Source organism: Genypterus blacodes, unplaced genomic scaffold (genome assembly GCF_046128005.1).
Source record: "Genypterus blacodes isolate CSIRO-AG114 ecotype Tasmania unplaced genomic scaffold, CSIRO-AGI_Gbla_v1 ptg000325l_1, whole genome shotgun sequence".
Classification (NCBI taxonomy): Eukaryota; Metazoa; Chordata; class Actinopteri; order Ophidiiformes; family Ophidiidae; genus Genypterus; species Genypterus blacodes.
The window spans coordinates 171,271-194,000 of record NW_027467112.1 but is presented as its reverse complement, the minus strand read 5'-3'; the positions used below and the strand labels follow the sequence as shown (position 1 = coordinate 194,000).

The 22,730-nt window shown below is 46.7% G+C and overlaps 2 protein-coding genes across 3 annotated transcripts in view; one reads left to right on the top strand and one right to left on the bottom strand.

The window, feature by feature from the left end:
* tmeff1a (transmembrane protein with EGF-like and two follistatin-like domains 1a) overlaps nucleotides 1-9,432 on the bottom strand; it is a 31,847-nt gene extending 22,415 nt beyond the window's left edge. The window contains exon 1 of the mRNA XM_076137555.1: nucleotides 9,279-9,432. Coding sequence (XP_075993670.1) covers nucleotides 9,279-9,432 — 154 coding nt within the window. The remainder of the gene's footprint in view (nucleotides 1-9,278) is intronic.
* The window catches only part of slc39a6 (solute carrier family 39 member 6), an 83,656-nt gene that overhangs the window by 57,454 nt on the left and 3,472 nt on the right, over nucleotides 1-22,730 (top strand). The window contains exons 1-6 of one of the 2 annotated variants that reach the window (XM_076137576.1): nucleotides 11,677-12,016; nucleotides 19,840-19,967; nucleotides 21,151-21,361; nucleotides 21,475-22,036; nucleotides 22,131-22,287; nucleotides 22,415-22,498. In XM_076137576.1, the coding sequence (XP_075993691.1) occupies nucleotides 21,156-21,361; nucleotides 21,475-22,036; nucleotides 22,131-22,287; nucleotides 22,415-22,498 (1,009 nt within the window). In that variant the 5' untranslated portion in view covers nucleotides 11,677-12,016; nucleotides 19,840-19,967; nucleotides 21,151-21,155. Of the gene's footprint in view, nucleotides 1-11,676; nucleotides 12,017-19,061; nucleotides 19,968-21,150; nucleotides 21,362-21,474; nucleotides 22,037-22,130; nucleotides 22,288-22,414; nucleotides 22,499-22,730 lie in introns of those variants that run through there. The other variant, XM_076137575.1, reaches the window with a different exon arrangement.

Sequence of the window (22,730 nt, the reverse complement as noted above, 5' to 3'; positions counted from 1 at the left end):
CATTTACACACACGTCTCCCTGCAGTCATAAATCTGTCCAGATGCCGTCACTTGGCCGCTCGCCTGGACGTGGCGCCCGTGTAGCCACATCAATTTCCTCAAACGCTGTGTTCCTTCCTTCAAACGCTGCGGCAACACGAAGGCAAAGCACCACGACACGAGTGACGACATGGCAGCGGAGCCGTTATGTCATGTTAAATTAAAGCCAGGAGGCGTTTAGTCTGAGATGAACTTGGTCATCTACTCCCATTTCCTGCAGTCAGTGAACGCACCACGCCAAACCTACAGGAACCAACTAAACTGACTGTGTGTGTGTGCGTGTGCGTGTGCGTGTGTGTGTTTGTGTGTGTGTGTGGGTGTGTGTGTGTGCGTGTGTGTGTGTGTGCAGCCACAGCAGCATTAGTTTGATCATTTTTGCATTTTTTTGTGAAATTTATGCCAGAATTCTGCTGTAAAATGGGAAAATTATGAAGCATTGCGAAAAAAATACAGTGTTTTGTTTATTTTTCATTGAATTAGTGGAGCGAGCGGTGATTAGTCTGAGAGTTTTACCACTTGGGTTTGAAGGATACTCTCAAAAATATCAACAAGTCACTACATTTAAAGAAAAACAGCAAATGTTGCTGTTTCTTCATCTTTTCATTTATTTCCTTGAACCAAACAGTAAAATCAGCTCCTCTGTGTGACTCTCTTGTTCTCCGGTGCAGCGATCTGTCCTTCCCTCATTCTGACGCTCACTGGTGCTGAATCGCTCTAAGGAGGTCATCTGTAATGGAAACCTGAAGCAGAACGACGCTTCATTATTCCTCAGCTCGGTCTGATTCTTGTCCCAATCATGCCATCAGACTGAAAGCATCCAGAGACGGAACGCTGAGACAAACCGAGAGCTTCTGTCCTGAAAGAGTCAAACCTCACAATCATTTTGGAGAAGCAGATCTGGAGTCTTTCTTCCCTCCGTGTGTGTGCAGCGTGGGAGGTCTGCAGAGACCCCCCGCCGCCTGACTGGGGGGCGTGCGAAGCTCCCAGAACGCTCGGCGCTCTTTTGTCTGTCTACAAATCGATGAGAAGGGAAGATAAACCCGAAGCTCTGCAGCTGCTAACGACTTCACAGCAGACCCTGCAGTGTGCGAGGCCGCCTCAGACTCATCTGCAGTCGCCCTCCAGCAAGCAAACGCACACCAATAAATCCACCCTAAGCATGATATATGATTGGTGTAAACTCACAACATAGCTGTGCTGAATTATGAATTACCTCTGCCGTAAATATATAAGCCCAATCAATTCCTGCAGAATAAATAAATGCATGAATTGGCCTCAGCGGGGCCTCCTGGCACCAGCATCCATCACTGTGGCCATCAGAGGCCACGCTTCCTCTGCAGGGTAATAACATGAGCCACTGGACCTAAAGGCTTGAGCAGAGACGGCACAGAGTCCTGCACCGAGTCCTGCACCGAGTCCTGCACCGAGTCCTGCACTGAGTCCTGCACCGCACTGTGGAGACAAAACGACAAAACCCGCAGCACCGAGCGAGCAATGGAGGCAGACGGCCTCGTTAAGGGAAACCAAACTGTTGGAAGGATACAAATATGAGAATCCAGGCTCAGATTAAGGAAGTGGAGCTTTGAGGCCCAGCTGGATCAATGTGCAGATGATCAAGACACCGATTTCACCAAGACCGCGTTCAATATTAGAAACTATTTATGTTTAGTTGAGCTTTGTGGTCTTGGTGTCCTGATGCATGAACCTTCCCTCCTGAGGTCATGGCGTCATGGTTGTGGCTGTAACTCCCAGTAACCTTCATGTGTTTTCTATCACCGCCTTTGTAGCGTTTGTGCTCCATCCCCGCTGATCTGCTCACAAAAGCGCCGGCTGGTTTGAAGCGTGACGGGACCAAACCACGCCGCTCCACTTTCCCCAGATCCGGCCTTTACTTTGACTTGGACTCACTTCCTGCTCCGGCCCGTGTGTGAGCCGTTGTCTCGTGGCAACAGAAAACTCCTTTCACCGCATGATTTGGAGGAGGACGAGGATGAAGAGGAGGAGGAGGAGGAGCAGCTTTACAAAAAGGAAATGTGCTGTAGGCAGCGTGGCTAACACGGGCAGAATGAGGCGACGTGGACGTGAGCAGGAGGCAGAAACACAACGTGTCACCCTGAACACAGGGCTGCGCCGGTGTAAGGCCTTTATTTAGTTCCCATAATGCCCTGCTCCAAGCCGGGGGCGGAGCTTCAGAGGCTCAAGGGGAATGAGCTCGTCGGTCGCCGGACATTTTGAAGCGAATCACGACTTCTTTTCAATTTGCAACTTCTAAACATTTACATGCGTCTCAGCTGGATGAATACACACACACACACACACACACACACACACACACACACACAGCCTGGCATGTAGGTCATTGCTTGTATTCAACTTTTCCTTCATTCTTATTCATAATGCTCTGCTTTTATTTAATAATTCAACCTTTTGGATCGTTTCCAGAGACGCCTCCTCTCTCCTCGCTCCTCTGCTGAGCGCTCCAGCTGTGCCGAGCTAATTCAGGACATCCACAAAGGATCTCTGTTCTCTGTGAGATACGAGAGCGTGCGGGGGCGTCCTGCCTCCCGAACCGCTCCTGACTGTGACCCACAGAGACCCAGAGAGACCCACAGTGACCCACAGAGACCCACAGAGACCCACAGAGACCCACAGAGACCCACAGTGACCCACAGAGACCACAGAGACCCACAGAGACCCACAGTGACCCACAGAGACCCACAGAGACCACAGTGACCCACTATGACCCACTATGACCCACACTGACCCACACTGACCCACAGAGACCACAGAGACCCACAGTGACCCACACTGACCCACTATGACCCACTATGACCCACAGTGACCAACAGTGACCCACTATGACCCACAGAGACCCACACTGACCCACACTGACCCACAGAGACCAGAGACCCACAGTGACCCACTATGACCCACTATGACCCACTATGACCCACAGTGACCCACAGAGACCCACAGAGACCCACACTGACCCACAGAGACCACAGAGACCCACAGTGACCCACTATGACCCACTGTGACCCACTGTGACCCACTGTGACCCACAGAGACTCACAGAGACCCTGACACGGGCGCACAGAGCAACCTCAGGCTACAGGTCACAGAATGATGCTGCAGCCATTTGTAAACATAATGCGTCCCCGTCCTAGTCCCCGTCCTAGTCCCCGTCCTTGTCCCCGTCCTCGTCCTCATCCTCCTCCCCATCCTTGTCCCCGTCCTCGCCCCCTCTGAAATCCAGGCACCCAAAGTACATCCTGGACTTTACGGAGCGTTTTATCCCCCGGGCTTAATTAAAACTCCAAGAAGCGAGACAGATTTAGAAAGTCCACATCCAGTGGGTTGACAAACACCTTTTGCTGCCTCGTGAACGACAATTAAAAGCTCCTGTCACCCGCAGCGCCGCAGATAATTGGTTTGCCCCAAAATTGAGCCGGCAAAAGCAATCGGTGGCTAATTCCATCTCAGCTGGAGAGAAAGAGACGGGCGAGTCTGAAGAGATGGCAAAGGAAGATATGCTGAGGTTTAATACAGAGATCAACCGCTGTGACTCCATTTATAGCCTGAACACTGGTGCACTGCCTCTGTCTGTCTGTCTGTCTGTCTGTCTGTCTGTCTGTCTGTCTGTCTGTCTGTCTGTCTGTCTGTCTGTCTGTCTGGCTGTCTGTCTGTCTGTCTGGCTGTCTGTCTGGCTGTACAGCTTCAGTCCCGTCTCAATCCATCCTAAAAAGCGACACTGTGACCTTCTGCACCTCGATATTGATGTTGTGTTGTGTTGCAGACCCGACACACACTTAATTACAGGCGTGGTGCACTATGGGAGGAGGCTCATCCACCTGTGTTTGGGTTGAGACTTTATGAAAGGATGATCTCTGTAAAGACGCTTACAAGAGCCCGGTGTGTACAAACCTCGTCACTGTGCCAGAGAGATGATTCATGTTGCTGCTGCTGCTGCTGCTGCTGGCGGAGTGTGTTTGGAATAAATGTGGTCTTTCTCATCAGAGCGAGACAGAAAGCAGAGGGTGCATGATGTTTATCAGGCCGCTGCTTCTCTGATGAGGAACACAACGCTCCTCTTTCCACCCAGAATTCCACCCTTTCACCCCAAAAGCAGCTTCGTCAACTTCTGACCTGAGGTCCCATAACCAGGCGACCAATCACAGCCCAGGCTCATTTGCATACTGACCACGCAGCCTCCTGACACACAGCCGCTCTGTGTGCGCTCGCTCGGCAGTTTCCCCTCCTTGCAGTGTAAACAGGAGATGAGCAGCTGTACGTTATGAAGCTGAGGCGCTGACAGCTTTGTTTGGCTCCGCCCAGCCCGACCCTGTGCTAGCCAGACAGTCCACACTGGTGGCCAGATCCGACTTGGAGACGAGCAGTACTTTGTGTCCATGTGGAACTGGACCAGCACTTAAACTGCTTCAGATCCTTCACTGCATATAAAGCTTCTGTTGTTCTGTTTCTGTGTTTGCACTTTAGGTGCCAGAACGCCTGTGAGCCCGTTTGCTTGCCTTTACTCAATTGTTTGTCTGCGTTGGCTTTGTTTTCCCTGCGTAGGGAATTCTTTGCTGAAAGCCAAAGCCTTCCCCTCCTCTGATTGCTCCAAAATGATAAAAAGAGAAATAATAGCGGATATAAACATCACTTTTGCTTCACTTTTGGCACAATGGAGGCGTCCAACCAGCAGGTGGCGCTCATCAAAAAAAGAGCAGCAACCACAAATGGCTGATGGAGAGAAGCATCATCAACCATGAGTGCTAATGAATAGCTGCTAACATGATGCTAACCATCCAGCTGCTACGTGACGCTACATGCAGGTCAGCTAGCCAAGCTGTCAAACAGCTGAGGGGCTTAATGAATATAAAGTTAAGATTCTGTTACGAGTCTAGACGAAGAAAACACCGACGTGCTGAGCGTCTTGATTCTCTTTAAGCCTGAAAGTTCTTCATCTTAAACTAAACTTGACGATCATGCTTCCCTCTCCTGAAGCTTCTGATGCTCTGGATTAGCGCGGCGGCTAAACGGCTGCAGTGTCCAACATAAACAACATGGACACAACATCAATATTCATCTGTGCTCAGGCTGAAACGCCTCATATGTCCATGAACACAGAGCTGTCAGTCAGAGTCACACCGTTATGAATGATCCCTGATCAATAAGTGTCAGATCGGACAGAATCACAGCTCAGTTTGAGCTTTAGGTGGAAACAGAAACACACAGCAGACAAACATCTCTCACAGAAAGCTTCAACATGCCTTCATCATCCATCATCAACTGAAGGAGAGAACTAAAGGATCCTAAAATTACATAATAACTAAAGACAAGCTGCTTAAAGGAACTTCACACTCATTTATGAACGCTTGATTGAAACTCCATCCCTCAGTCCCTTCAACAAGATGCTTGAACCTCCGCCTGCTCCTCCAGTAAACACCTCTGATGTGCAGAAACACCTTAGCTGCATTATTTCCTCAAGCAATATTCAGGTCAGAGCTTCAATCAGACAGCAGAGAGAAACGCCATCAGGTCCCGGGTGGAGACGTGACAGACTGAACATCTGCAGGCTGTGACTCTGGATCCACGCAGGGATGTAAAGCCCCGCCTCAGACACTTGGCTGGGAGGAAACACGCTCCTCTATAATCACGCCTGTGCTCCACACAATGACCCATAGAGCCGACGGGCGGAAGGAAGCGTCTGACAGCGAGCGTCACACGTGGCCAGCAAGCACGCATTCACACTCATTGATCTCATTTGTTTCTGGCTTCTTTTTGCTGACGGCGACGCCGGCGGCTGACAGATCGTCGATACCCGACCTGCCCTGACCGAAGACGACTTCTGTCTGAACGCTGGCAGGAGCAACGGGGCGGCCTGCTGATGATTGTTTGTCCGCTGCGTGCGGCTGGGAAACAGCTGACGGCACAGAGACGCCTCAGACTGCAGGTATGAGCGAAGAAGCTTCACTGAGCCACACTGAAACAGGCAACAGTGACCTGGATCACAGAGAACTACAGTCTGAATACGGCTCATGTTCTTCATCTCTCTCTGAGGCTTCATCTCAGCCATGAAGGGAGTGAGACTGCAGACGTTTCAGGTCTCACCCTCAGTGTTTGCTCCATTCAGGTGGACAGACGAGAGGCCGAGGGACAGAAGCTTTAACGTCTCACCAAACACAAACACCCAAAGTGCTGGAGCAGGATCTGAGCCTGACACTCTGCGGCTGTGAGGCGGTGCTGATCCATCACTTTCCTTCATTTTCTGCCCAGAGTTGCACTTCTAGAAGTTTTGCTCTGGGACAGTTTGGACTTTTTGTAAGTTAAGGGCGCTCTTCTATCCTCCTAAGGCCACAACCTGCTGCCTCTCATGTAATCCGACACCAGAGGCGACACAGGACTCTCAGGTACATTCTGACAGCGCTGGAGCTCAGAGCACCGTACCTGAGCAGAGCTTGGAGGAAAGGCACAGCAGACTGGAGCGAGGACATCACAGAGGTCTACATCATTCCAACTATGGACTGTTCAGGACAAATTCCTTACTGTTGAGTTCCAATCTTCCAAATGTCTCAAAGTGCCTGCTGAAACAACAGACAGGGTCCATTTGTTTATTGTGCAGAAACTGGAGACGGTGACTGCAGGAACAAACTAACCTATCTTTGTGTTTCTCTCTTTCTAGTACCGAACACGCCTGGATGCTGATCGTGCCCTCAGGAGCTGAAGAGTGATGCCACAAATGTCACAACCATGATTCCTGAAGTCTGTTTACTGCTCAGAATAACAATGAGAGAAAAGGTTTAGAGTTTGATGCTTCTCTGGTAAAGTACCTTGCTCCTCTTCCTCCTCCTCCTCCTCCTCCTCCTCCTGCTGTTTCACAAAAAGTGCCAAAGCCATTTCCTTCAGTAAAGCCTTCATTTCCTGACGAGGATTCGCTTTGAGAGCAGCGCAGTCAATTATCTGGTATCAAGCCTCCGCACAGAGCAACAAGGTTATTTCTATGCAAAGAGCGGCGAACGTGTGAATCAGACTTCCATGTATTTGGTTTGCTTAGTGACTTGGAACATTTTCATTTGCCTGTGCAGAGTATTGCATTATGCTGCGGTGTGTTGCGTGCCTGCAGGAGAGGAGATCAGGATCACAGCGCACTGATCTGGGAGAAAAACGCTCCATTTCTCAACGCAAACACCCAGCGCCACTAGAAAAGGCAATTCTGTGATTCATTAATAAAACATGGGGGCACGGCGGCTTCCTGCACGCGCTCAGACTGACTGACGGCTCCTTCTCACACACACACACACACACACACAGACACACACACACACACACGCGCGCGCATCTGTGTTTAATATTTCATAAGACAGAACAGAAATGCAGTGCTTTAATGAGACTTTGAATAATAATTAGATATTGATCCAGGATGCAAACATGGTAACAAATAAAGTGATCAGCTCATCAGACCCCAGACTGGCACACACACACACACACACCCTTCACACTCTGTTTTTAGCTCATTTCTCAATATTACAGTGATATCAGAAGCTTTAAAGCTCTGCTGTGGACTCATATACACTCTATTCATACTGTGATCTCGTGTTTTGATCAATCACTGGTCCAGTAGCTCTGCCTTCTCTCCTGTTCTTCAGTGCTAATGACAGAGCTGACTGAGCTGCTTGAACTATGCGGCCGACTCGTCGGTTTGACTCTGCTGCCATTGTTTACATAACAGTTGCTAGGAGCAGAGCAGCGGCGGAGGCTTGTAAAATTAAAGAAGCATGTGAAATTAATTATTTATTTGGTAATTAGCCATATAACAAGCAGAATAACAGATTGGCAGCAGGTGCTTATGGTGTAATGACCCCAGGCTGAGACTATAACAGTGCAGGCCTGAGTCAATGTGTGTGTGAGACAAACCAGAGGCCTGCTGACTTTACTAAGTCTATCAGATAATCAATCCATTAGGATCATTGCCATGACGACGCTGAGTTAACGGGTGGAATCGATCTAGTGGTCACTCAGCAAGTATCAGCATGTGATCAATAATACGACGAGCCGCCATTCTCCTTTGATTACAGTGATGCGTCACAGCAACAGCAGCATGACAACAGTAACAACGCACAGCGTCAGGGAGCGAGCAGCACATGTCACAGCTTTACATTAAACACACACACATATGCCACAGTGCTGCAGGGGGAGCGCTGGATTAGCTTTGTGTTCAATCCATTTGTTTGTGGTTTAGTCTTTATATCTCAAAAAGAATGAGAGAGACTCATCACAGCCTCCAAGAGCCTGAAGTCGTGTTTACATTAAGCTGCTGGTGAATCAGCTGTCAACCTGTTTACAACCAACTTTCTTATTCTGTCTGACAAACAAAGTCCAAAAACCCAAAATGTGTTATGTTAGAGCAGCAGATCTCGTGTTTGGGCCTCTTATTAACAGATCAATCATCACAAATCAGTGTGATTAGTGGTCCATGGCTGGTTAGTGAAGTATAAGATGATACTATAGCATATTAAAACACATTAATGACTCCTGCAAGCGTTATAGTGCAAAGTGCCACTTACATGTATATTAGATCCATATGACATCACTTTAATGCTAAAGTTAATCTATATGTCACTCTGTATCAGCGGAGGAGATGTTTCAGATGTGTGCTTTTTCTGTTACTTCCTGGCAGATATGCAAATAAACTCACAGTGCATCTTTTCTTTCTTTTACATTCTGTATTCTATATTGTAACCTTATTCTTCTAACTCAAGTTAAAACATTTTTTTAAACTTGTCTGAATTCTGTATCGCTATAATATTGACATTTTGGGGGGAAATCTTCAGATGGCGCCGCAATTTTATATCTAAAGCTATATTCAAGCTGTGCGTGTGTGTGTGTGTGTGTGTGTGTGTGTGTGTGTGTGTGTGTGTGTGTGTGTGTGCATAAAACAAATACTAGCCAATATATCCTCATAGTTTTGTCATAAATCAATATCGGTCTGAGAAATCAAATATCAGTCAGACTCAGTCAGTCAATCAGTGTGAATCATGACTGAGGAGCAGAGGGGCAATAAAAGTCACACAGGGCGGATAAGAGGAACCGCAGGGAGGCGAACTAACATCCAAACATCATAAGGAATACACATATATATACTGTATATCTATGAAGGAACATCACAGGCAGAGTATTGATTTGCAGGGTTGCAGTATTGGTTTGATGATCATGCATGGAGGTGATCAGGCTCCTACCTGTGCAGTCCTTCCCTTTGCCTTTACACTCTCCGCTCGCTGGGTAATAAGACGCCCGAGTCCCCGCGGGCAGGTGCGCCAGCAGAGAGAGCAGGCAGGCGGACAGCAGGTACCGGCTGACCCCGCCGGGACACCTCCCAGGGCCCGACACCATGATGGAGGGGAGCGCGCCAAACAGGTGAAGAGGCGGCGGAGGGAACAACAAAACGCACAAAAGACGCTGGAGCCGGGAGAGGTGCGAGTGTGTGCGAGTGAAGGCTGAGGATGAGGAAGATCTGCGCTCGGTGTCGCGGTTAGGAAGCCTCAGCTGCGGTCCGGTTCTCCCAGGATGGAGGCTCAGGCAGCAGCATCCTCTCCTCCGCCCGTCCTTCCTCTCAAACACGCCGCTACTCCGGCTCTGCCTCGGGATCTATCAGTCAGGACTTCTGGCCGCCAGTGGTCGCACCCAGGCGGGACCCCTGCGATCCGGATCTGAGTCACACTGACGCGCTCCGGGTCGCTCCGGTTCGGCTGTTCCGCGCGTCTCAAAGCGATTCGGGCTCCGGCGGAGCGCAGAAGCGGCGCAGCTGCAACCACAACAAAGAAATCCGGACTGAGGAGAGGACGGGCAGGCTGGTCACGTGAGAAGATGACCCACCCCACCCACTCCCCCGTACACACACGCACGCACGCACACTCACACAAACACACACGCGCACCACGCCCTTACACACGCCCCTCACACGCGCATTAACGCAAATCCTACAAGAAAGGTAGAAACATGGTAACAATACATCAACACTTAACACTCATTCATGCAATATTACATGCATCACACACACACACACGTACATACACACACATACATCCAGACAAAAGACGTTACACGCAAAATACACACGCGCATTATATTGGCGTTTTAAAGCCACAGCAATAAAACGTGTGTGTGTGTGTGTGTGTGTGTGACCGGAACACAATCAATACACTGCAGTGACACCTGCTGTCCACACAGGCTGCACTCACGGTGAGGAAACATCAAATAAAACACACGTGGTTCGTGATTTCATGACAAAATCAATTACATGTCAAGATAATAAAAAATAAAGATTGATCAAATAAAACAGTTTCTCTCCATTCGCCAACCTCATCTTCATCATCTTCATCTCCACTGAACGCTCTCTATATATGAGCAGAAATGACACAATCACTGATGAGGATTACAAATAAATGTCTTCATCGTTCATCATCGTCTTCATCGTTCAAAGTGTCCATGTGAGGATGTAAACCTCGGTCTAACTTAAGTCTAGAGACGTTAGAGAGACGGCAGATGGGCTCATTCTCAGCTCCTGTCTCACCCAGAGTGTCAGAGGAAGAAGCTGGCAGGCTTTAAATGAGCAGTTAACACATTTCATATCAAACAAGAGTACACACATCACAACAGAACAAAGCTTTAGGGAATAAAACAACACGGAAGAAGGCCTGAGATACAAAAAAACCTGTTTAAAGTATCAATTATTATTATTATTTGTTCAATGTGATGGTCTGGAACAGATCTGAGCACGTGATGAAGCTCCAGTGGGTGATGAAGATGAAGACGGAACCAACAGAACCACATGGAGGAGCTGAAATGAGTCCCAGCGTGTGTGTGTGTGTGTGTGTGTGTGTGTGTGTGTGTGTGTGTGTGTGTGTGTGTGTGTGTGTGTGTGTGTGTGTGTTTGTGTGTGTGTGTGGGAGATGGAGCTGCTGCAGAGTGTGGTACTGTTAAACTGTGTGTGATGAAAGCAAGTGTGACTTTGCGTGCAAATTCACAGTACAAACATGTAGAAAGGGTCCAAAATAAAAAGCTAAACTCGTTTGTTGGCAATTGATGTAGAGAACCATGTGATCATGTGATCCACAGGCTGGTGGTTGGTAGTCCTGTGTTTGAAGCTGACTGGAGCTTTTCATACACACACACACACACACACACACACCCCTACACAAAGGACCTGAGTCAGCACAGGATCTGCACCCAGAACCTTTGTACTGTTAGGCAACAATCTGCACCAACGAGCTAACACCCATGTTGTTTTCAGAGCTGTGGTTAGATTGTTTTGATGTTTCTCCAGAGGTGCAGGGACTGTCTGATGGCTGAGGATGTGCCGGGGGCGGTGATCCGGTTGGGGCTCAAACACGCTGCACCAGGCCAGAAGTTTGAGGAGTGAAACATTGCTAACTCAGCGTGCGTGGAAGCCTCTGAAACCGCCATGGAGATGAAAGTCTAAACTCCATGGATGCGTCTGTTTGCTCCCAGTGTGAGTCTCCGTCCTCACTCAGCACAGGGCAGCGGAGTGTGGACCCTTACCTTTACTGCCTGTTTAAACAGCCACAGCATGAATCATTAAACTCTCCATGTTGACTGAGTTCATATTTACACAGCCCAAACTGCCGCTCTGCTCCATTTTAGGCACCTTTCTGGCACGGCACCAAGATGGAGGCAGGTGTCTCACTGGACCAATTTGATGCACCAGCTTTCATGCAGATGCTCATTTCAGACTTGAGGTTTGCTTTGCCGTCGTGCAGCAGCAGCAGCAGCAGTGGCAGCGTCCGTGGTGGCGTTGAGTCCTCTGTGGTGCTGTTGGCCACGGCTCGTTCCACACCAGCGGCTGTAACGGCTCACTCAGGCACTATCACCGCTCACCAGACGGCAGACGGGGGCTTAAATCACTCACAACACTGTTGATTAGCTTCCTTCAGCATGTTATGGACCTTCCAGAAGGGTGAGTGATCAGGGGGCCAAAGGTCAGAGAAGCTGGCTGATCCCTCATAGACCTGCAGGATGGATGAGCTCCTGAACCGCAGCTGCTTCATCAGCTAACTCTACATGTTTATATCTCAAAGCAGCGTTGTTTACTGGAGGAGTTTCCTACATGATTGCTGATTCAAATTATTTTTAATGTTTCTTATGTTTAAGCAGCTTGACCAGCATTTTTAATCAGCTGTTGCCTCTGGACTCTGCTGCTGCCTTTGTTTACATAGCAGTGCGGTCGCTAAGCTAGTGCAGAGCAGCGACGGGACTGTTTCTCTGAATTGGTAATAAATAAGTTTAAATGTATATATTCAATATATACAGTGGGAAATGGGTAAGTGGCTGTATAATAAGGAGGATAAGGTGTCAGTGGGTGATTATTGATTATTGATCAGTCTTTCAGGTGTTAACCATTATACAGGTCGGTCTGATTTTGTAAAAATACTTTTGATTTGGTTTAGCCTTTAATTCTCCTCTTTGCATTGCTGCAAAGCTTTTGTCTAAACACTTCTTTGTCTGATCAGGGTTTGAAGTGAACCTCAGTGTCAGATTATCTCCTCCCATATGTCACAACCCTGCAACAGTGATTTAGCCCCCCCCCCCCCTGGTGTAACTGGTTCTGGAGATTTGTACACAAGAGGCTGTGTGTGTGTGTGTGTGTGTGTGTGTGTGTGTGTGTGTGTGTGTGTGTGTGTGTGTGTGTGTGTGTGTGTGTGTGTGCGCGTGCATGCGTGGGTATCTTTGAATGTAGCAGCTGTAATAGGAAGTAAACAAAGATCCCTGTTACTGGAAATATCCACCTGGTCCTGATCCTCATCTTAGCGTGTAGCATGAGCTCATCTACCCAGGACCCCCAGACCCGTGGGCTCCTGATCAGGAGGAGGGTGGGGGGTAATCCAAAAAGTTTGGGGGGGCCGGGGGTCCACGTTAACCCTCTGCTAATCACTGCTGCACCAGCCATTCAATCCCAGTGATGAGACAGACTGTCCATTTTTCTCACATAGTTTAAACATACATGACCTCTGACCTCATTCGAGAGTTCCTGGTGTCCTGATCTGCAGTACATACACACACCTGAGAGAGAAGAGCTCCAGATCCAGTTACACTCCCCGAGCCGTCTGTGCAGTGAAGCCAGAGCTGATTTTATGATCCTTTAATGACTGCAATAACATTTTAATAATCTGATCCCCTCCTCCTCTGAAAGACCACACATAAAGCCCAAAACTGTGAAAATGACATTTAAGTTCATAAAATCTGCCCGTCCTGACGATGAGCGAACAGCGCGGCGTTAATCGGCCTTTAGGCAGCAGCTGAGAGTGGCGCCCAGAAATGGAAATGTCATAAAGAGGAGAGTTATGGGACTTTGGGAGCAGAAAGAAGGACAACAAAGAGGTGCTTCAGAGGTGGAAAGTGACATTTGCTGAAGTGCTGTAATTAAGGACAAATGTGAAGCGCTGGTACTCCTGCATCCTCCATGTGTCCTTTCTCTCCTTTCTGTCCTTTCCTTCTTTATGCCTTGTTGTCATTTCTTCCTTCTTTCTTTCTCCTGTTCTCTCACCTCCTTTGCTTCCTCCACGTCTTTGGTTGTCCTCCCTTCCTTCCTTCCCTCCTTATCAAAGCCCCCCCCTTCCCCCCACCTGTGACTTTGAGCATGAGCCTATAAGAGGCAGGAGTCTCTGGTGCTTTGGTGAGGCTCAGTGGAAGGAGGAGGCAGCGATGTTTATCAGAAGCGCCACTGAATGAACAAAGCATATCTGAGGGTTTTAATACAGATGATTCAGCTTTGGGTGGGTGGGCGGGCGGGTGGGGGTTCATTTCCCCAGGGTGCTGTTCTCCTTTTTGCTCATGCCAGAGTATGAAAAGAAAATATATTCCCCCCATCTGTCACTGCTAATTGAAAGCTTAGAGCATAAATCCAATGAACGAAACCATTTTTCCATTTCAGTCAATCTGTCCAATCACAGTGCGGGAATGATCTCATTAGATAGCAGGATGAGTCACAGTACAAGACTCCTTTATCAAACAGGTTCTCGTCTGTTCACATGACCAAATGAGAGAATATGATGATGACATTCTTCCCACAGAGATGCAAATTAGCTGCAGCTCACCATAGATTCTGTTTGAAGTGTAATTATTTCTAATTTATTGAATAGTTTTTTCTGTTTTTAGTTTATTGTGACGCAGAGTCGTCCTGATTCAAGACTATTTTCTGTTATGGGAAAGAATTCAGTCATCCAGTGATCAGATCCTATATTCATTCCATAATAATAACAATAATAATAATATTAATTGCATTAAATGTTGTGAGAAACTGTAGTGTTTACAATTTATTCACATCTGGACCATATTCCATGATCTATAATGTAACAGCAGTATTTCCTGCAAAGAGTGATTATCAGGCTCATGATCTTTGTGATGAACACTCTCATGCTGTGACATCATAACATTTACAGCTGCCAGAGCTCCGGCTCCAATAATGAATCAGATCAAATGCTCCCAAACAAGGGAGTTAAAATCATTTGGTGTCACAGTTCACTGTGTTCTTCTTTGAAGGAATCATTTTAATTGATTGATTCTATCCTCTGACCTCGATTGCTCCACATTCACAATCAATAAGGTGAAGCAGCAGCAGCACAGCTGTGATGGAATTCATATCAACTTCTGCATGAGAACTGACTGAGTGGAGATGCAGAGGAATCATCAACACAGGACTCTCTCTCTCTCTCTCTCTCTCTCTCTCTCTCTCTCTCTCTCGTTGTTTCCGTCCCTTTGCAGTTGCATTTGCCTGTTTGTCTATTTAGGTTGAACATGGTTGACCTGATGGTGGCGCTGTAATTATCACTTTTGCACTGTAAGTCATCGAATCAAAAGCTCAGCCTTGGCGGTGGTATGAGCTCTCTTGAGTATTTAGAACGTCTCTTTCTCGTCCAAGGCTCCTGGACAGTTGTGTGCTTGGTGGGCTTGACTCTTAAGATGAGAGTTGTGTTATCTTAGTAAGTAAGTGAAGGTGATAAATGAAGGATAATATCCACCAGGCAGAAGCTGTCGCCTACAATTTTACATATCTAAATAACAAGTAGAGTTCCATCTGTATTCCGTTGTGAGACTCTTTTTAATTCAATTTGTTAAACTTTTCCTCCTTTCTCTGGGGGCCAATTAGATTCCAGTCAACAGCGCTTGTGTTGAGCAGACGAGCGTCCTTCTGTGATGCAGCTCTCTAATCGTGTTCACGCTGAGGAAAATGTATTCCTCTGATCCGTGATTACAGCGCGGGAGACTTGTTTCTTACAGGTCAGAACTGAGCCCACTGCATAACGTGTCAGGTCAGATCAATACAAGCTGCTTCGCTCAGCTCGCTCTATCGATTGTCCCCAGCAGGCGGATGCAGCAGGAGGAGAGGGGATATGAAGACCAAGCAACCAGACTGGGCCACAGGAAGGGCTGGCAAGTAACAACACACACCTACATAAACGCATTTAAATCACAACGTCCGTGTCGGCAACACGAGGCCGCACACAGACCCTTTGACCTTTTGACCTGGTCCACACTGTCAATCACTTTCACACACACATACTGTACATATATCTCATTATGGTAAAGTAGTCAACACTCCAGAATGTGAAGGAGCGTATCTCTGAAAAAACTAAGTATGAAGTTTTCCGCCCGGAGGCAGCTGGGGCACAGTTTCATCACTCCATATCATAAGGTTTCATCATATCCGTCACATTAAAGCCTGAGGAAGACAGTTGATGAAACTCACAGACATCAGCCAGACATTTCCAAGCATGATAATAACTGCCAATGCAACCGTCTGCATTTTAACAGTAAGTGGGTCTTTCTCTGCGTCGGAATGATGTAGTGACCCTGAATGAGAAGTAAGAGTCGGTTCTCTCTCCAATAAGAGCGGTTGATGATGATGATGATGATGATGAGGATGCGTGTGATGGACAGAGATAGAAATTATATTTTTCCAGCAAATCCAAAAATCTATATTCTTGTACTAAGCCTTGTTTCAATCAGGTTAAGCTTTTGCAGTTGTTTTGCTGACAAAGATCGCCCCCTTGTGGAGAGTCGAATTTGTTCTCCAACTGGGATACAGTGAAGTAAAGATAAGGTTGTTTTCGTCCGTCTGGATCTCCACCCACATTCTGTTTAATCCTGCCTTATTATGATTTATTAATAGAGCTAACTAAGGCATGGGCTTTAATGTGCTTTGATGTTAGAGCAGCTGTTAACCAAGCAGCTTCCTGTGAGGACGCTTCATGCTGACGTACATCAACGTCTTATGATCTCCTCAACTTCAGTTGATTAAGGATCAAATTGCTGATGAGCTGCATGTGGATCGACAGAAACATTGTAAATTAAAAAAAGAAGAAGACTGTGAACTTTCAAATGAGATTTGCTTGAAAAACAAACATGTCTGAGTTTGATCTTTACCTCCCCATCCACCTGTGATCCAGTGTTAGATACACAACTTCTAAAAACACACACACACACACACACACACACACACGCACAGCCAGGACATCTAAAACCAATATTGTTTTTCATGGGCTGGGTAAGAGGAGCTTTGGGCTTCCACTGAGCATTACTGTGAGAGTATGAAGACCTTACATCAATACAGGCTGCTCTCTGTAAGCTACAGTATGTCCGGTTTTAGAATAAAAGAACTAACATCAGCAGTTTGCAGACTATTTAACATTGTGTGTTTTGTGGGTGGGTTTACCTCCAGCCTTGGGGGGAGGATGAACGTTGGGATCACCTAGGTTCAGCCTTCTGTTTGATCTCAGCTGTGTTTTTCCCATCTGACTGCTGTTACAGTAAGCACACTCTATTTACTCTGGTAGGTCAGCACAGGACAGTCATTGTATGACAACATGGGTAGCTTCTGCTAACAGGAATATTCTGCCAAAGTTCTGCAAGCAGGACACTTTTATAAATACATATTATTTACTGATTTACTGCACATTATTATTTTGTCAGATCATTTTAAAGGCTCCCGTTCAGGTTTTCAGAATTCTCAAATATGGAGATCAGCCATTAAACTCACTGACAGCTGTGTGATGATTGAGCGACATGAAAGAGCTGCTGAACTTAACCAGTTTGAGGAGCTCTATAGACATTTAGTACAGGAATGCATCGGCCTCTGTGTGTGTGCCATGCTGTCACATGCTGCTAAAGCAGGGTCACATGTTCTGCAGCCAACATCGGCTTAACTCCCCCACGTGCTGCTTTCAAGTCCTTCTTGGAAACGGCACCTGCAGATTCTCACAGCTCCAGATTCATGAGGCCTGTGCACTTTCCACCCTAGCTCTGGGAAAACTAATACTGCGTGTTTTGTAATAAGTTTGACATGGTTAGGGAGTGCCAGGTTACTGTTGACTCAATAACGGTGGTTTGAATGGTTCCTTGAGTGTTGTGGGGTGGTCACGAGGGTGTTTGGGATGGTTGCATTGGATATTTTGGGTAGTTGCCTTCAGAGGCAGACGGAGTACACAGCTTCATAACTTAAGTAAAAGTACAGATACCGCTTGTTAAATTTTACTCAAGTACAAGTAAAAGTACTACAGTCAGATGTTTACTTAAGTAAAAGTACTGAAGTACTTGTTTTTAAAAGTACTCAAGTACCAAGAGTACATTTTCTAAACGTTGTATTATTACTGCCACAGTGCTAGCCTTTACCTATAGAAACCTCCTGGATGGAGTTTTTATGGAATCTTTAATGTTAATACCTTGAAGAATGTAACAGATTATGAAAATAAAATCGTGCTTGAATGAATAGGTTTATATGCAAGGAGAAAAAAGAAAATGCAGCTAATTTGTGTGTATGTGTGACAACATGCACGCGCACGCGCACGCGCACACACACACACACACACACACACACACACACACACAGTATTCCTAAAATATGTGTGGGATAGAAATGTAGCGGAGTAAAAAGTACGATATTTGCCTTTTAAATGTACTTGAGTAAAAGTCATAAGTACTCCCCCGACATGATACTCGAGTAAAGTACAGATGCCTAAAAATTGTACTTAACCCTCGTAATGTCCCCGGGGTCAAACTGACCCCAAGGACCATACAATACTAAAAAGTTGATAAAATGTGTTTTCTGTAATCAAATGGTCTGAAATTTATAGGGGTTGTTTGATACGATGCACTTTGTGATTAGAAGAAATTTGAAGTGATTTGATTGAGTTTTGGGTGTTTTATTGAATTTTTAAACTCCTTTGCTCCTGGGGTGAAAATGGTGCCGAAGCACAAAGTGATGTAATGGGGAAAAAAGTCACACCCTACTGCTCTCCAACACATTTTTTATCTTGTGTGTTTCATGTGTGTGGTCAAGCAATGGTTATTTAATAATGGCACAACAACAGGAGGTATGGACAGCATGCAATGCCAGGTCAAAAAACGTGCATTTGCCCTTAATTCTAAAATTAAGGGAAATTTTTGTGGTAATGGGTTAGACTGGAGTTAGACTAAAGGTGTAACACTAAATTAATTGAAAATGTATACTTTATGCTTCAAATAACAGTCAAACCATTTTGGGGTCAATTTGACCCCAGAGGACAGTAGGTGTTAGTATTTGCTCTTTTAGTGTAATCTTGGGTTGCGATGATGTGAAGATGAAGGAAGGAAGGATCTCCGCTGACACTGTCTTTGCTTGTATAATAGGGTTTTATTATACAAAGTACAGCATCATAACAAGCACCATGGAACGCTTGTGAGAGACTCTGCAGTCCGAATGAGTCGCTCCCGAACTCTGACTTTCAGACGTATTTATACAGTTGATTGTCACTCAAGAAAAGACCCGTTCAGTGGATATTGACAAACCACCTGGGACCCCTGTAAACACTACATGACCATCCTGAGGGTAATAGTTCACTTTATAACGGCCATCTATATGTCAGCTGTTTTTAATCCTTCTTTGCAATTTACATTCCTTGTCCAGTTTAGACACGCTTGAGGTCCACTTTTCCTTTGTCCATTGTCAGCTGTAAGGCCTTCCCTAGTAGAATGAATATATGTTCTTATTGAGATGCTAGATCACAGTAAAATATACCCCACTCTCATTCAAAAAATTAAAAAAATTAAAAAAATTAAAAACGGCACCCTCACTAAACTTTGACATATTCCACTCCGGTTCGTGTCAAAAAGTCAAGATCATATCAAATACTTCAAACATTTTTCCCATTTTTAAACTCAAAAATAGGGTATATTGAATGTAAACAAGGCCTTTTGGCCCTAAATTCCAAAATAAATGGAAAAATTTGTGGTGATGCGTTGGACTGGAGTCAGACTAAAGCTGTGACACAAAAATAATTGAAAATTTACACTTTATGGTTTAGATAACAGTCAAACAATTTGGGGTCAATTTGACCCCCAGAGGGCCTTAGGTGTGTGTAACACGGGAGGACATTACAAGGCTTAAGTACAGTAGTCAAGTAAATGTACTCGGTTACTGTCCGCCTCTGGTTGCCTTTAAGGTTTACATATTATGCGGCCCATATGTGGTTCTTGTCTATAAAGAACTGTCAAAGTCTCATCTGAAAACAGCTTTGTTTAGACTGAAACCGGTCTGGACAGATGTGTGCAGAAAAACATCTCCTGCTTAAACTATTTTAGCAGTAGTCTGACTAATCCTGTCAGTTTGAACTAATTCTCAAAGTAAATAATAAATATTTGACTACCGAACAAACACAAAGGTGTAATGTTGTGTTTACCCTGAGTTACTCTACACACCCACTCTGAGCTCTCCTCTCTGAGCTCATCCACTCACTCGTGTATCAGCTTTCCCACAGCACCTGAAGGCAGCACAGACCACATCCTTTAGCCCTCGTTACTGGACCGGAGAAGAGGAACACCGAGCAGCACCGGGAGGCGTCCACACTTCAACCGGAGCGGCCAAACAGCAGCGCGTAAGTCATCGACATGTTACTTCCACTTAACTCAGCCCTTTATGCCCCGCGTTTGTCCCGGGCTGGAGCGGCAGCGTGTCCGCTCCACACGGCGGAGGTGGCGGGCGCCAGTGTTGAGTTTCCGGGTTGACCGTGTTTGTGCACACGGCACCGGGCTGCCTGGTGCAGAGCGCACAAACCCAACGTGTTTGTGTTTACCTCCCGGCGTGAGAGAGGGAAACGCGGAGAAGGCGAGACGCGGCGTCGGGGAGCGAGTTTCTACATTTTATCACATGAAGTCACCGTTAATCGGCCGGCCGGGCGCCTCTGTAGCTGGAGGCCTGAGCGGAGGGCCGCAGCCAGTGGGCAGATGTCACCAGTCAGTCTGTGAAACTGAAAGGAGTAGCGCCGCTAGCTGGCTGGCTAACTCTGCTAACGCGCCGGTAGAAGCTGGGTGAAGAGGTGAGCTTGTGTTGAGGAGACTTCTTAACGTTTAGTGGCGTTGTTTCATCTTAATGTGTTTAATTATATCAGTATTGTTTGGGGGAAATTTTGAGAAAGCTACCTGCTAACTAGCTAGCTGGCTAATCCACCGTTTAAGTTCTCTAAAGAGCCAACATGTGTGGTTCTTTAATCCAGTATAACGTTTAACCTCATTATATTCACAGAAATCATCTACTTTCCTCCTCGGTTTGTGTCTTTGAGATGATTTTGTCTCCGTGTTCTGTCAGCTTCGTTCACTGAACACGCAGAGTTTAGGTTCTGATTCAACTCAACTTTGTTTCTTTAGTTTATCGTCTTGTTTCTGACATTGAAGGAGTAAATCTGTCCTAAGTTTGGGGTCACAACAGACACAAAGTCTAAAATAAAATTGAATAAATGATTTTATTTTTGGATTTTATTTAATTGTATTTATGATTTAAAGTATTTTCTTGTACTAAAGTGTTCTCTCGTGTTTGCTTCCTTCCATAAAATGTCACTGTAAAGATTCAATCAAAATACAAATTGATGAAGAAACGACATGCTAAAGAAATCCTGAAAACAAACTGTTCCTCCTTCTGCTGGTGTTTAAGAGTCTGTCCCAATGTCTTCAGTCTTAAGCTTTTCCCTTAAACTTGAGTCAAAGTAACAATCAAATAACAGGAAGTGAATGAAGTGACTTAAAGTGAATCTAAAAGTGTCATCTCTCTGGTTTCCCCTGCAGGCATCATGGAGGAGCGGAGGTCCAGAGCAGCTCCGGCCGTGTTCTTTCTCTTCATCCTGTATTTGTTCTGCTGCGATGGGACGAGCGGCCCCGACTGCAGCCCGACCCCGGCAGAGACGGGAAACACCAGAGTGCACTTCCTGTCAGCTGTGGGTAACACTCAGAGAGCGGAGCAGAGCCAGAGGCAACACCTGGAAGCTCTTTTCAACAGGTAGCCTTCTAACAGGCAACACACACTTCTCACACCAGCTGACAAACTAACATGAATGTGACTGTTGACTTCTTCTATTGCTGATGTTGTGTGACTGCTTGTCTGTGTTGCAGGTACGGGGAGAATGGCACCATCTCTCTTGCTGGTTTGAAGCGTCTGTTGCAAAGTGTGGGGCTGGATCGCATCAGAAGCATTATGGTGCAACACCACGAGCACCCTGGAGACCCGGACCACCCTCATGACCACCACCACCAACACCACCACCACTTCCATGACGACGGCACGCGCCACCAAAAGCACGTCCACACAGAAGCTTCTGAGCCCAAGAAGTTCCCCGACAACCCCAAAGACGCTAAGGCGCCGGACAGCTCTGCAGGGAAGAAAGCAGAGGACCCGGACAGCTATCAGAATCTCTACAACAAGAAGACCACCCTGACAGTCCAGGAGCTCGGGACCACGCCCACCTACACGGCACAACTGATTGGGAACCCAGACCAAGTTCACAAGGGACAGGATGGAGATCCAGATCCTCGGCCTGCACACCTGAAGGCCGCAGAGTCGTCGGACACCATGACTGAAAATCAAAATCTGTCTACTCTGGACCACCATGACCACCATGATCACGACCACGACCATAATGAACCTTTCCACAACCGAAGCCTGGATGCAGTAGAGGTAGGACTTACTGTGTGTTTGGGTGTACACTCGGAGGGAAGTAGCAGGAGTGTGTTCAGAGTTAGATCCTTGTCTCTGTTTCTGTGGACCCTAGTGCCTGAACGCCTCCAGCCTCCTCTCCTCCCATGGGATGTCCTGGGAATTGGGCGTGAGCGTCAGTGACTTCAGCATCATTTGCCCGGCCTTATTGAACCAGATGGACGTGGGGGACTGCATCCTGCACGGCGATGCTGCACAGAGCCCAGACAGAGGTACTGACAGATCCTAGACCGTGAGCCTGTGGGGCCGTCCTGACAGGAAGCACACGTTACGGATCAGAAGGTAAACCAGTCTGACGTCTCATAGTTCATGATGGAGTTCTGTTTTGTTTGTTTCCAGACCATAAACATCATAAGCACAGTCACAACAGCCATGAGCAGCATGAACATCCCTCTGCAGAAAGTGAGAGGAGCATCACCACAGGTAAGATGATGCCTGCTGACAGAGGAACTGGACCTCAGAACCATTGATCTCAACATAGAGTTCTTCTGTCATGGTCCCGTCATCAGAAAGTTCACTGTGTGTGTGTGTGTGTGTGTGTGTGTGTGTGTGTGTGTGTGTGTGTGTGTGTGTGTGTGTGTGTGTGTGTGTGTGTGTGTGTGTGTGTGTGTGTGTGTGTGTGTGTGTGTGTGTGTGTGTGTGTGTGTGTGTGTGT